The sequence below is a fragment of the Nerophis ophidion genome, linkage group LG13 (assembly GCF_033978795.1).
Source record: "Nerophis ophidion isolate RoL-2023_Sa linkage group LG13, RoL_Noph_v1.0, whole genome shotgun sequence".
NCBI classification, from domain to species: Eukaryota; Metazoa; Chordata; class Actinopteri; order Syngnathiformes; family Syngnathidae; genus Nerophis; species Nerophis ophidion.
In genome coordinates, this window is record NC_084623.1 from 31,126,377 (window position 1) to 31,141,376 (window position 15,000).

At 40.9% G+C, this 15,000-nt stretch overlaps 1 protein-coding gene across 4 annotated transcripts in view; it reads left to right on the forward strand.

Moving 5' to 3' along the window:
* nf1a (neurofibromin 1a) overlaps positions 1 to 15,000 on the forward strand; it is a 165,439-nt gene that overhangs the window by 74,443 nt on the left and 75,996 nt on the right. For 3 of the 4 annotated variants that reach the window (XM_061918765.1, XM_061918762.1, XM_061918763.1), the window contains 3 exons: positions 326 to 423; positions 1,879 to 2,014; positions 8,690 to 8,752. In XM_061918765.1, the coding sequence (XP_061774749.1) occupies positions 326 to 423; positions 1,879 to 2,014; positions 8,690 to 8,752 (297 nt within the window). The remainder of the gene's footprint in view (positions 1 to 325; positions 424 to 1,878; positions 2,015 to 8,689; positions 8,753 to 15,000) is intronic. The other variant, XM_061918764.1, reaches the window with a different exon arrangement.

Below are 15,000 nucleotides of genomic sequence, written 5' to 3' on the forward strand. Positions count from 1 at the left end.
GGCCAATTCAAAAGTCTCAGGAAAAAACTACATTGACCAACTTTTAATTTTGTACTTTCCCACGTAAAAGCATTATTGTAAGGATTTTGATATTATATTTACAGTTACTTCCCTTTTACCGGTATATGTTCAATCAATCAATGTTGTATGATCATACCACCCTGGAAAATACAAATTCAGTACATCATATACGGGCCAAAATTAATTTAGCATAACTATGAGTGTTGACAACTGAATGTGGGAAATATTTATATTCTGTTATAGAACTAAACCAAAACACATTTTCCCTTTTTATATTCATAATGATATTTCTTGTGATTGTTAGGTCTATGGAGCAGCGTACCTGCAAAAGTTACTGGATCCTTTATTAAAAGGGGTCATCACTACCCCAGAACACATCAGTTTTGAGGTGGACCCTACAAGGTATGAACATTTATTCCCTATTCACTGTATTTTAGAAAATGCTTGAATCAGCTTCAAATATTATTCTGCTACTTCAACAGTAAAATTATTCACTTGAACCATATGGTGGCGACATTATCATACATACGGATGTGATTACAATTGTTGGTAGCCTTCTGTTTGAAGAACAATACAAAATAAGATGACTAGAATAAACTGTCTTTACTCAAAGTTGACAAAAGTGATAATAAAAAAAATACTGGAATTTGCCTCAAAGTATAATGACAAGCTACAAAGCTTCTAGGAGACAAAGCTGGAGCTTTTTGCTATGTCACATCAGCTCAGTGTTGACAGACAAAAATTAAGCATTGAGAAATGAACGCTACACCTACTGTAAAACATAGAGGATACTTGGTAATGCTTGAGGGATGATTTGCTTCACTTGGTGTTTTCAATCTGAGCATTGTATAATAAAATATCAAGAGTATCAAAGCAAAACGTCCTGTGCCCGAAAGCTTGGTGTCAGTTGGCAATGATTACAAACATAGCGAAAACACCAGATAATGTCTAAGGGCTAAACAATGGACTGTTTTGAAGTAGTCTTCTATGAATCTTTAATTAGATTTAAATAAACATTTTGAAAGAGCTGAAACATTCAGTCATAGGAAGGCATCCATCAAACTTGCAGCAGTTTGCTTATGAGAAGTGGCTAAAATACCCCTCTAATTGGGAATGACAGAAAGTATTTTATTGCAGTACAGTTTAATTAGTTATGTTTTTTAAAAAGTAATATTGAGTATTGTCAACATTGTCACTATTGCTAAGCAGTGTGAAATGCCAACAGTGACATAACCACTGTCTAGTTATCCAGCATTAAAATGTACACACAGTGAGACTTTCTGTTCAATGCAAAATAAGCTTCCAAACAAAAGTAAGTCACTTCTAGCAAAATGCACCAATTTAATTATTCTTAATATTAACCACAATAAGATTGATTAGCTAACATACAAAAGATTTATTGTCATTGTATTCAAGACGTACAACAAAATTACCACAGTGAGTTTGTTAGACAAGAATATAAAATATCATAAAAACAGAGAAATCTGAATACAAACATACATAAATGGAGGACAATCGTGTCAACAGGACACCTACTATGAGTTAAAAAATCATGTATTATCTACCATTTCCCCTATGTCTGGGGCTATGGATATTTTTAGTTTCGTTGACAACTTTTTATGTCGACATGTGTCCAAGGAGCATTGGTTTAAATTAGTTCAATCTTATCTTGTTAATAAAGCATTCAATAGTTAAACTTTTTCTCTTTTCAATGTGGTCATAAGGGTTAATTATATTTTCCCTTGGGGAAAAATAAAATCGAGCTTGGGGAGGTAACTTTTTTAGCTTTTAAATCATCTGTTTTTAGAACAGAACAATTTTTAAATGTAGACATGTTTTTCCTCTCTAACTCGCCAGACTGGAACAAGGTGAGAACTTGGAAGAAAATCAGAGAAACCTGTTGCAGATCACTGAGCGCTTCTTCCATGCCATCACTGGCTCATCCAGCGAGTTCCCTCCACAGCTTCGCAGCGTCTGCCACTGTCTCTACCAGGTAGACCCAAAAGCCAAACATGCTGACCCAGCGCTACTAACCCTGCTTTTACCGCTTAACAGCTCACGGTTTCAATCTTCTGCCTTTCCATTCTTTAGTTTCACATTCAGATCTAAAGCCTCTTTTTATTCTCTGAAATTTCTGCCTAATTAACTTGGACAAGACAATACAAGCAGTTGAAACATTACAACACACAATAAGGACCTTATTTTCTTGATTTTTGCCATCAAAGTAGTTGTTAAGAAACCAATCTATTAGTACAAAAAAAAACTTACAGTTATAAAAAAGTCAAATAATAATTAAAGGTGTAGTTTGCAGTGCATGGGTGCCTCGAGGTGGCTGGCGATCAAACAAGCTGCAGGAAATATCCCCAACTCTCTACCTGCTCTAAACTTGTAAACTACGGCCTGCTAATACACACTCATACACACGCAAAGCCAGTGTTTTATGCAACGCTGGCCATAACACAGCATCTTTTTCGATTAGGTTGTTAGAGGAATATGCAACATTGAAAGACATAGAAACATGAATTGGTGATTGTGCTTCGGCTCTAAGAAACTGAAGATAAAAGTCAAATGAGTTGTCAGCTAATGATGGCGATTTATTTTTTGCCATGTTTTGCTACTATAGTTAGCTGTCATTGAATGTGTGTTAGTTTGTGGAATCTACTACAGGATTTAAGGGGGGTGCGTGTGACCTCGGGGAACATGCTTTGTTTGCTTTACCAGACTATGATGAAGCGTATGCAGCTCTTGGCTTCACCCTAACCACACTGAGAGACGAGTAAAGACAGAGGAAAGCTTACAATGTTATGCAGAGGTATAGTTATAACCATGTTATAGACAAATTATACTGTTTTTAGTCATGGTGGAGGGAGGGTGGGGGATTTTTGTTTCTTCCTAGGGGGGTGTAATAGAAAATATTTTAGAAGCACTGAGTTAGTGTGTACTGTTGACTTTTTTTTGCTCAATTTCATGTAATAAATGATAATTATCAAGTAGTTTAAATATTGTGTTGATATTGGTGAAATGTCAATAGCATTCGCCATAAATAAATTAAACTACTTACAACTAATACATGTGATGGGTATTAATGGATTACTCATGGACGATAAGTATTGAAATTGCCGATCGGAACACCCGTACATAAAACATGTCAGTAACAATGTAGTAATATGATTAAAAAAAAATGCAGTGTTTGGAAAAGCGTAAGATTATACTCATCGCTGCAAAAGAATATAGCAACCACAATAGAATTTCTTTAAAAACATTTTTTTTTTTTTTAAAGATATTTCCATTGCTCAAAAGCAACTCCAAAATTTGTTGTCTGGTATTCTGGCACTGCTTTTGTGTGTGTGCATATATGCCATTTTTATATTTTAGTTTTTTTTAAATGTGTACTGTGTACTTTTGAGCCTGCTGCAAACTGCACTTAAAAAGTGTGCATGTACGTGCATGTGTATGTAATTATTTTTGATTTGTGAAACTATCAAACTCACTTCTGCTTTTCTATTTTGGCTAGTCCCAATCTACATATGTATCATCTTGACAATGCAGCAAACAGAGCGAGATAGCAAAATTAAGTGAACACCACGCACCAACAATATATTTAATCATTTCTTTTGGTGGTTCGACCCAAGCATTCTTCGTAGTCTAACGTAAATCTAGAACGACCGAGCTGTTACAATTTAATGATTTGATCACGTTAATATAGACAGAGAATTAAAATAAATAGCCTTTAAACTCCTAAAACACCTGTCCCTCTTGACATAATGAAATTGAAATATACACAATTCTGTATTGTGACATCATTGCATGCAGACTTGTAGAAAATCATTTTGTTTTTTAAAGATGGCAATGACTGGTTAAATGAGGTCCTCTTTCAATATTTACTAAATTGACTAATATTGGAATAAGGTTGCTGTTGTTTACAAGTAAATATGTGTGCGTAATCCGTATTGGTGTAAAGTTTAAAATAAATGCATTTGTAGATTTATATTTTCTTATGGAATAAGTGAAGAAGACAGAGATGGCACAAATCATTTATTTACAGTAGTTAAAACTGTTTACATACTGTATTGTGAAGTTAAGCACATATTATACGTTGAATATGGGCCCACAGGCTTTTTGCGGCTATTTTTTGGGGGGGACACCAGGGATGTTGCTATACATGCTGTGAGTCTCATCTATGTTACAATAAACCAACCATGGCAGTTATAGACTGTTCATATACTTTGAGGGGGTGTATTTAAAAAATCAGTGGGGGCTCAAATACTTATTTTCCTTACTTTATGTCACACTCATGATTCATAACAAAGTAACCATAAATTCAAATTACTTTGTTTCATGTATGACTTGTTGAAAACATATGTTTACAAAATTTACATTTATGTCAAACTAAACAGAAATATACCTGCATATTTCTTGTCTTTTGAACAGCAACCTTACTCCTTAGACTGGATTGCCTATAGATACTTTTCCCACCAAAGGACTTAGAATACATTTAATACCCTATAAAACAATCCTCAAACTTTTTCCTCTAATTTGTATATCTAATGAAAACCTAAACACATTCAATAGAAGGCTGTGATTTCATCTCATACATCAGCAGATGCAATCGCCTAATGCGCGCTGAATAAATAAATACATAAATAATGTCTTCATGGGTTGCACACTGTCAGAGTAGCATTAACATGTTAAAGGAAAACTGCACTTTTTTTTGCCCATCAACCAAAATCTCTGAGAGATAAGAACACACGTCTTTGTCTTTCCTGTGCATCGTAGAGAGTAAAAAAACTGCTACCACGGGGTGAAAAATTATGCAGGTAATGGGGATTCATCTATTCCGCATGTAAAGCCCTCTTAAAAAACTAATTAACCTCCAAGAACGTTTTATATACATGCTGTAGGTATGTACAATAAGTAATGTAGTAACAGGCACATTCAAAAAAGTGTAATACGTACACTAGTTTAATCATTTTAAGCATTTCTGGAACTTTTTTCCTTGCTGTAATGAATAATGCCACTTCCGTCAACAGCGACACCGTAGAGAGCACTTTCTATGTTTGTTACCATTATCATGGCATACTTTGGGCTTGATTTCCTAAAGTGTACTAAAACACATGCAAACCTGTTAGCACACGCAAAGCTGATCTACATGTCATGTGCAATGTGAGCTGCGTATGTTAAGTAAACAGAATAAGGCGTACAATCCATTTTGCGTCCCTTTCTTCATTAATATACAAAATATAAGCTGATCATCAAAACGGCCACACTACTGGAAGAGAAGATGCAAATTGTTATTTGAAATACTTAGTATGATTTATCAAAACTCATCATCGTCAATCCTACTTTCTTTGTGTGTTTTTCAACATATTTGGACGGCCAGAATTAAAATACATTACACATATTGTCTATTCAGCAACATATGTTACAGCTGCTATATGACTTATGGGGAACTGGAATTTTGCTCATCGTTCACAATCATTACGAGAGACATGACGACAAAATGTTGCATGGACAAAATAAGAACAAAATAGTTGCTTACAATGTCCGCTCTCACTTGGATACCAGCAGATGGGATGGTTTTATCTTCCAGCATTAGAGTTGGTACCCTAACCCTAACCCTTTCAAATGAGCATATTGTTAGGTCTTCCCAAAGATGTCGTCAGGTCTCAGTTGAGAGCCATAATATCCACTGCTTCTGTCGGCCCAAAATTTTAGTGTAGCGTGTGGAATTTCAAAGTTGACCCAGATGAGAGGCATGGTTTATAACTTAGCATTAACTTTTTCAAAACTCAGAGGTAAGGTACAGTGGAGCAAAAAATAATTTAGTCAGCCACCGATTGTGCAACTTCTCCCACTTAAAATGATGACAGAGGTCTGTCATTTTCATCATCGGTACACTTCAACTGTGAGAGACAGAATGTGAAAAAAAAAATCCAGGAATTCATATTGTAGGAATTTTAAATAATTTATTTGTAAATTATTGTGGGAAATAAGTATTTGGTCATTTCAAACAAGGAACATCTCTGGCTCTCCAAGACCTGTAACTTCTTCTTTAAGAAGCTCTTCAGTCCTCCACTCGTTACCTGTATTAATGGAGCCTGTTTGAACTCGTTATCTGTATAAAAGACACCTGTCCACAGCCTCAAACAGTCAGACTCCAAACTCCACTATGGCCAAGACCAAAGAGCTGTCGAAGGACACCAGGAGAAGAAGTGTAGACCTGCAGCAGACTGGGAAGAGTGAATCTACAATAGGCAAATGATGTCAGAGGTCTGTAATTTTCATTATAGGTACACTTCAACTGTGAGAGACAGAATGTGAAAAAAGAAAAATCCAGGAATTCACATTTTAGGAATTTTAAAGAATGTATTTGTAAATTATGGTGGAAAATAGGCAAGCAGCTTGGTGTGAAAAAAATCAACTGTGGGAGCAATTATCAGAAAATGGAAGACACGGAAGACCACTGATAATCTCCCTCGATCTGGGGCTCCACACAAGATCTCATCCCGTGGGGTCAAAATGATCATGAGAACGGTGAGAAAAAATCCCAGAACCACATGGGGGGACCTGTTGAATGACCTGCAGAGAGCTGGGACCAAAGTAACAGAGGTTACCATCAGTAACACACTACGCCGACAGGGAATCAAATCCTGCAGTGCCAGACTTGTCCCCCTGCTTAAGCCAGTGCATGTCCAGGCCCGTCTGAAGTTTGCCAGAGAGCACATGGATGATACAGCAGAGGATTGGAAGAATGTCATGTGGTCAGATGAAACCAAAATAGACCTTTTTGGTATAAACTCAACTTGTCGTGTTTGAAGGAAGAAGAATACCGAGTTGCATCCCAAGAACACCACACCTACTGGGAAGCATGGGGGTGGAAACATCATGCTTTGGGGCTGTTTTCCTGCTAAGGGGACAGGACGATTGATCCATATTAAGGAAAGAATGGATGGGGCCATGTATCGTGAGATTTTGAGCCGAAACCTTCCATCAGTGAAAGCTTTGAAGATGAAACGTGGCTGGGTCTTCCAGCATGACAATGATCCCAAACACACCGCCCGGGCAACGAAGGAGTGGCTCCATGAGAAGCATTTTAATTTCCTGGAGTGGCTTAGCCAGTCTCCAGACCTCAACCCCATAGAAAATCGGTGGAGGGAGTTGAAAGTCCGTGTTGCTCGGCGACAGCCCCAAAACATCACTGCTCTCGAGAAGATCTGCATAGAGGAATGGGCCAAAATACCAGCTACTGTGTGTGCAAACCTGGTAAAAACCTATAGTAATCGTTTGACCTCTGCTATTGCCAACAAAGGTTATATTACAAAGTATTGAGTTGAATTTTTGTTATTGACCAAATACCGGTACTTATTTTCCACCATAATTTACAAAAAAATTCTTAATTCCTGCAATGTGAATTCCTGGATTTTTTTTCACATTCTGTCCTACAGTTGAAGTGTACCTATGATGAAACTTACATACCTCTGTCATCATTTTAAGTGGGAGAACTTGCACAATCGGTGGCTGACTAAATACTTTTTTGCCCCACTGTATATAGATAAAGCAGCTGCAGAAACCATTTCAGTTGCTAGCATTAGCTCTCGCTAGTGGCCGGAGGAGCAGTGTGAGTGAGGCGCTGTAAGCAGGGTGCCTTTGCTAGGAAAGATATTCCCTTGTCTCACAATAACAATTTAGTTTTAGTTTGATTAATATGCAGGTCCCATCATGTACATAGTGTTGGCAGTTTTTAGATGTTTTTTAGAGGGCCTTACATGCGGAATGGATGGGTCCATATTACTTGTATTGTTAGCCACCTCCTGCTATAAGTTTTTCACTATTTACAACACAGAAAAAGAAAAGCCATGTGCTTTTGACTCGCATACAGATTGTGGATGATGGGCAGATGTTATATAACACATTTTATTTTAAACAATGCACCGATAGATATTTTTGGAATCATCTTACTTTATGAATTGAACCCAAAACTTGGATTTAATAACACCTTCACCTTTATCAATTGATCGAGCCCAAACTGGTGCATTCCTAAACCCACACTTTGTGTGAATAGTGACATTTATGATTCTAACACACAACAAATGTGATGTAGTAGGTATGATCACAGCAAAAATGACTGGAAACATCCTAGTTAGCAATTATAACACATTTCTTTGACTTTGCAGAATTTTGCTTCTATGCTTCCTTTTGCCACGGTGCTGCTGCTTACACCACGTTTTGGTACTGCTCATAATGTTGAGGCTTTCAAGGTGCCTCTAATGTAGTGTAACTTGCGTAACATCCAGGCCAAATAAATTGGTCTGGTTTTTGGCTTTTATTGTTTATTTTTTTTACATATACATTTTTGTTATTTGATAATTTTTTAATTTTTATTTTAAGTTGGTAACCTTTGAAAGCTTTTCGCCCCGCTGGCCTTCCTCCGCCCACCAAAAAATAAACCTAATTCCAGCAATATCAGTGAATGCATGGCAAGCTTCCTCAGCCAACTTGGCCAAGCAGCTATTAGCAAGTAACTGTGTGACACTGTGTTTAACAGGAAATCTATTACTGAGCTATGTGTACACCTTAATTGATAGCGTTTTGCGTGTTTGTGTGCTTGTGCATGCGTATGTGTGTAGCTGGTGCCGTGACCATGATTGTGCTCGTCTCTGTTCTGTAGGCTACTTGCCACTCTCTACTGAATAAGGCAACTGTAAAAGAAAAAAAGGAAAACAAAAAAGCAGTAAGTTTGGATAATCTATTTTCCCTCAGATACTTTTCCCCCTAAAGCAAAAAAAAAAAAGGTTATTTTTTTTTGCATTTTACTCACTTGGTTTGTTTATCTTTATTTAAAAACAATTTGATTTGGTTTTCCTTTCAATCTGTTTCTTTCTTTTCTGCATTTTCAACTTTGAGTGCAATAGGGATGCATTGAAATTAAATAATCCAATTATTTTTGGACTCCCACTGCTAATTGATTTTACATGACAAATCATTGTGCATGTTTTTCTTGTACAAATAAGATTATAAGTAACATAAATGTTTTCAGGGTCTCTGGAATTTGAATCACATTATTTTCATTAGTTTAATACTAAAGCGTTATAATGACAAGAGCACTCAGTAGAGTGCTTTTGACCTTTGCCAAGGCCAAACTGTCTCAAACAAGTTGTTTTAGTTTGTAAGATTTTTTGAGGTGCTAGACGAAGCTGTCCTGACTACATTAATATTAGGTCAGTGCCCACTTGGCACCAAGGATGGTTACCAAATTCAGTACTTTTATAGGTACAGTCTGAAATATGGTGGTATTACCAAGTAAGGATTCACATAAAATCAAACGGTACCTATTTTTAAAACTTGGTTGTACGTGACAACTCTGCACCGGTGAAGCACTTGGCACAAAATAAGCGCATTCATCGTGGCCTGCCTCTTAAGAAATGTGGCAACTTTCCGTGCCCAACAAAACAAGCAGCCTGACGGTAAATGCTCAAAAATAGGCTCCCCGTTTCAAGAAAGCTAGATGCTAATTTACAGTGGATCTGCCGAATACATCATGCTAATTAGCATTGGTGATTTCACATGGTGATTTCAACACCTCCAAATTTGGCAGTCAAAACTAAAACTAAGATGCATGTTATAATCAAATAGCTGGTGTGTAAATTTGTACAATACTTACTTGCAAGCACTTAGTTGAACTCAATGAAAGACAAGACTATCCATCCATCCATCTTCTTCCGCTTATCCGAGGTCGGGTCGCGGGGGCAACAGCCTAAGCAGGGAAACCCAGACTTCCCTCTCCCCAGCCACTTCGTCTAGCTCTTCCCGGGGGATCCCGAGGCGTTCCCAGGCCAGCCGGGAGACATAGTCTTCCCAACGTGTCCTGGGTCTTCCCCGTGGCCTCCTACCGGTTGGACGTGCCCTAAACACCTCCCTAGGGAGGCGTTCGGGTGGCATCCTGACCAGATGCCTGAACCACCTCATCTGGCTCCTCTCGATGTGAAGGAGCAGCGGCTTTACTTTGAGTCCCTCCCGGATGGCAGAGCTTCTCACCCTATCTCTAAGGGAGAGCCCCGCCACACGGCGGACGAAACTCATTTCGGCCGCTTGTACCCGTGATCTTATCCTTTTGGTCATGACCCAAAGCTTATGACGATAGGTGAGGATGGGAACGTAGATCGACCGGTAAATTGAGAGCTTTGCCTTCCGGCTCAGCTCCTTCTTCACCACAACGGATCGGTACAACGTCCGCATTACTGAAGACGTCGCATCGATCTCACAATCCACTCTTCCCTCACTCGTGAACAAGACTCCTAGGTACTTGAACTCCTCCACTTGGGGCAGGGTCTCCTCCCCAACCCGGAGATGGCATTCCACCCTTTTCCGGGCGAGAACCATGGACTCGGACTTGGAGGTGCTGATTCTCATTCCGGTCGCTTCACACTCTGCTGCGAACCGATCCAGTGAGAGCTGAAGATCCCGGGCAGATGAAGCAATCAGGACCACATCATCTGCAAACAGCAGAGACCTAATCCTGCGGTCACCAAACTGGAACCCCTCAACGCCTTGACTGCGCCTAGAAATCCTGTCCATAAAAGTTATGAACAGAATCGGTGACAAATGACAGCCTTGGCGGAGTCCAACCCTCACTGGAAAAGTGTCTGACTTACCGCCGGCAATGCGGACCAAGCTCTGGCACTGATCGTACAGGGAGCGGACCGCCACAATAAGACAGTCCAATACCCCATACTCTCTGAGCACTCCCCACAGGACTTCCCGAGGGACACGGTCGAATGCCTTTTCCAAGTACACAAAGCACATGTAGACTGGTTGGGCAAACTCCCATGCACCCTCAAGAACCCTGCCGAGAGTATAGAGCTGGTCCACAGTTCCACGACCAGGACGAAAACAACACTGTTCCTCCTGAATCCGAGGTTCGACTATCCGGCGTAACCTCCTTTCCAGTACACCTGAATAAACCTTACCGGGAAGGCTGAGGAGTGTGATCCCACGATAGTTAGAACACACCCTCCGGTCCCCCTTCTTAAAGAGAGGAACCACCACCCCGGTCTGCCAATCCAGAGGTACCGCCCCCGATGTCCACGCGATGCTGCAGAGTCTTGTCAACCAAGACAACCCCACTGCATCCAGAGCCTTAAGGAACTCCGGGCGGACCTCATCCACCCCTGGGGGCCTTGCCACCGAGGAGCTTTTTAACTACCTCAGCGACCTCAGCCCCAGAAATATGAGAGTCCACCACAGATTCCCCAGGCACTGCTTCCTCATAGGAAGACGTGTTGGTGGGATTGAGGAGGTCTTCGAAGTATTCCCTCCACCTATTCACAACATCCGCAGTTGAGGTCAGCAGAACACCATCCGCACCATACACGGTGTTGATAGTGCACTGCTTCCCCTTCATGAGGCGGTGGACGGTGGTCCAGAATCGCTTCAAAGCCGTCCGGAAGTCGTTTTCCATGGCTTCCCCGAACTCCTCCCATGTCCGAGTTTTGGCCTCCGCAACTGCTGAAGCTGCACACCGCTTAGCCTGTTGGTACCTGTCCACTGCCTCTGGAGTCCTATGAGCCAAAAGGACCCGATAGGACTCCTTTTTCAGCTTGACGGCATCCCTCACCGCTGGTGTCCACCAACGGGTTTTAGGATTGCCGCCCCAAAAGGCACCAACTACCTTGCGGCCACAGCTCCGATCAGCCGCCTCGACAATAGAGGTGCGGAACATGGTCCACTCGGACTCAATGTCCTGCACCTCCCTCGTGACATGTTCAAAGTTCTTCCGGAGGTGGGAATTGAAACTTTATCTGACAGGAGACTCTGCCAGACGTTCCAAGCAGACCCTCACAATGCGTTTGGACCTCTCAGGTCTGTCCGGCATCTTCCCCCTTCATCGCAGCCAACTCACCACCAGGTGGTGATCGGTAGAAAGCTCCGCCCCTCTATTCACCCGAGTGTCCAAAACATAAGGCCGCAAATCCGATGACACAACTACAAAGTCGATCATGGGACTGCGGCTTTGGAGTTTCCTGGTGCCAAGTGCACATATGGACACCCTTATGTTTGAACATGGTGTTTGTTATGGACAAACTGTGACGAGCACAAAAGTCCAATAACAAAACATCACTCGGGTTCAGATCCGGGCGGCCATTCTTCCCAATCACGCCTCTCCAGGTTTCACTGTCGTTGCCAACGTGAGCGTTGAAGTCCCCCAGTAGGACAAGGGAATCACCCGGGGGAGCACTTTCCAGTACTCCCTGGAGTGTTCCCAAAAAGGGTGGGTACTCTGAACTGCTGTTTGCTGCGTAAGCACAAACAACAGTTAGGACCCGTCCCCCCACCCGAAGGCGGAGGGAGGATGCCCTTTCGTCCACCAGGTTAAACTCCAATGTGCAGGCTTTGAGCCGGGGGGCAACAAGAATTGCCACCCCGGCCCGTCGCCTCTCACTGCCGGCAACGCCAGAGTGGAAGAGGGTCCAGTCCCTCTCGAGAGAAGTAGTTCCAGAGCCCTTGCTGTGCGTCGAAGTGAGTATGACTATATCCAGCCGGAACTTCTCGACTTCGTGCACTAGCTCAGGCTCTTTCTTCCCCAGTGAGGTGACGTCCCACGTCCCAAGAGCTAGCTTCTGTAGCCGAGGATCGGACCTCCAAGTGCCCTGCCTTCGTCTCCCACCCAGCTCACATTGCACCCGACCTCTATGGCCCCTGCTATGGGTGGTGAGCCCATTGGAGGGGTGACCCACGTTGCTTCTTTGGGCTATGCCCGGCCGGGTCCCGGGGGAACAGGCCCGGCCACCAGGCGCTTGCCATCGTTCCACACCTCCGGGCCTGGCTCCAGAGGGGGGCCCTGGTGACCCGCGTCCGGGCGAGGGAAATCTGGGTCCATGCTTTTTCTTTTTCATAAAGGTCTTCGAGCTGCTCTTTGTCTGATCCCTCACCTAGAACCTGTTTTCCTTGGGAGACCCTACCAGGGGTCATAAAGCCCCCGGACAGCATACCTCCTAGGATCATTGGGACACGCAAACTCCTCTACCAGGACAAGGTGGCAGTTCAGAGAGGAGTAGACAAGACTAGCACATTCAATTTAAACCCAATAGACTACTTCCTGGACAAAGGGAAATGTATATTTGGAAATAAGACTCAGAAGTTTAAGAAAACCAGATTCAACAACTGGACAGTTATCAGCTACATGTCTGCACCTTGATGTGGATCCTCTGCAACAGTTTGGCTGATGTGCTATAACTCAACAAAATTTAAGGAACGGGTGGTGCAATTTTTGTGTAATTCTGCCATTTGAAAAAAAAACAGTCCTTGACGGAAAAAAAAGTAGAGTTATAAGGAATGTGCTTGTTTATTAAAAAAAAAAACATAGCAAAACAAAATATACAGAAAACAATCTAATAATTATTTGTTGTTTCGTTGCATCTTTAGTGTGCAACTTTCTTTTAATCACTGTACTAACATTGGTACCATTTTATGCATTTTCAGTTCAGTTTCCAGGATGCAGTGGCATTCATTCTTCTCTTACTCTCTCATGTTTGCTCTGAAACAGAAGGCACTTGTTCCTTAACATTTTATCATAAATCTAATTATGAAACTCACATATAATCTGCATGGTGCACCTTCCTCATTTGAATTGACTAATATGACTTGAAAATTCATCTTCAAAGAAACAGTTTCTTTTCATCTGTCCAAAAGTTTTTTAAATGATATCTGACCGACATCTGATGCACAGTTTTTTGGCATTTAAAGCATTATAAGGCGCTTAAGCTTTGGTTTTCTCCATTGAGCACCAAGCTACTAACCTAGCGCTCTTGCTCATCCCTTGAATAGGCCACACACTCTTGTCTCACTTGTTCTTGCTTGCTACTGCTCCTTCAAGGGACAGGATCCCACAACTATTTTGTTTCTTGTACACAGAGCATCCATTCGCATATTTGGCACAGTGCACAATACAGTGTGAAAAATAAGTATTTATTCCCTGGTAGTTTTATAAGTTTACCACTCTACAAATATTTGGAATTTTTCTATGGGAGGTTTATTGTGACAGAGAGAAAGGGAATGTAAAATAAATATTACAATACATTCATAGTTGATTTAGTAAGTATTTAGTAAGTATTTCATCCTCATGCAAAGCGTAGCTTAGTACTCAAGTAAGCACAGATATCAAGCATTTCTTGTTGTCACCAGGTTTGAACCCATCCCATCAATTCGATGAATATTATCTGCTATTTTTTATCAGCATTTTCTTTCACACACACTTTCTCAGTTTCTATGGTTGGTGAACAAAGAAATGGCAATCTGTAACCGTAAGCTAATGATAGAAAAGAGACCTGTTTTGTTGAGGTGGCTCTTCCAGCGATCATTTCAATTTTACTATGCCCCCTGTGGCACAGAAGCTCATTACTTAAGTTTATGCTGACTAGTTGATCATAAAAAAAGCGGAGCCACAGCTATATCTCAATATTTCTTACACGAACGAACTCTTAACTCAAAACACTTATATCTCAAATAATCCTCGCCAATCGAAAATACATTTAAAGTACCAGTAGAGTGGAAAAACAAGTTGCTGCTATATTGAAGTTATTATCATATATATCTTATGTATGACACCGAAAGACTTACAATGTTTACGGGTAAACAGATATAATCTAAATAGTATCTATCTCATGGAGATTCCCGAGCCATTTTGAGAGATAATGAGCTAGCCAGAAACATCATTGCGTGATGTAGTGTTAGGAACTGCAGATCCCTTCATCACCAACAACAATGCAAATCATGCAGACTTTGTGAGAGCCAACAACGATTACTTTAGGAAAAATTATGATCCAGAAACTTATAGTGTTGATCCTGAATATAGGAGGATGAGGTACAAGTGTTAAAAGATCTGCTAAACAGATCCAGCTTTAGTGAAGCACTAAACACTATGTAGCAGTACTGCTAAGTGCTAATCAAGAAATACAAAATACAAAGATAATAAAGCGATAG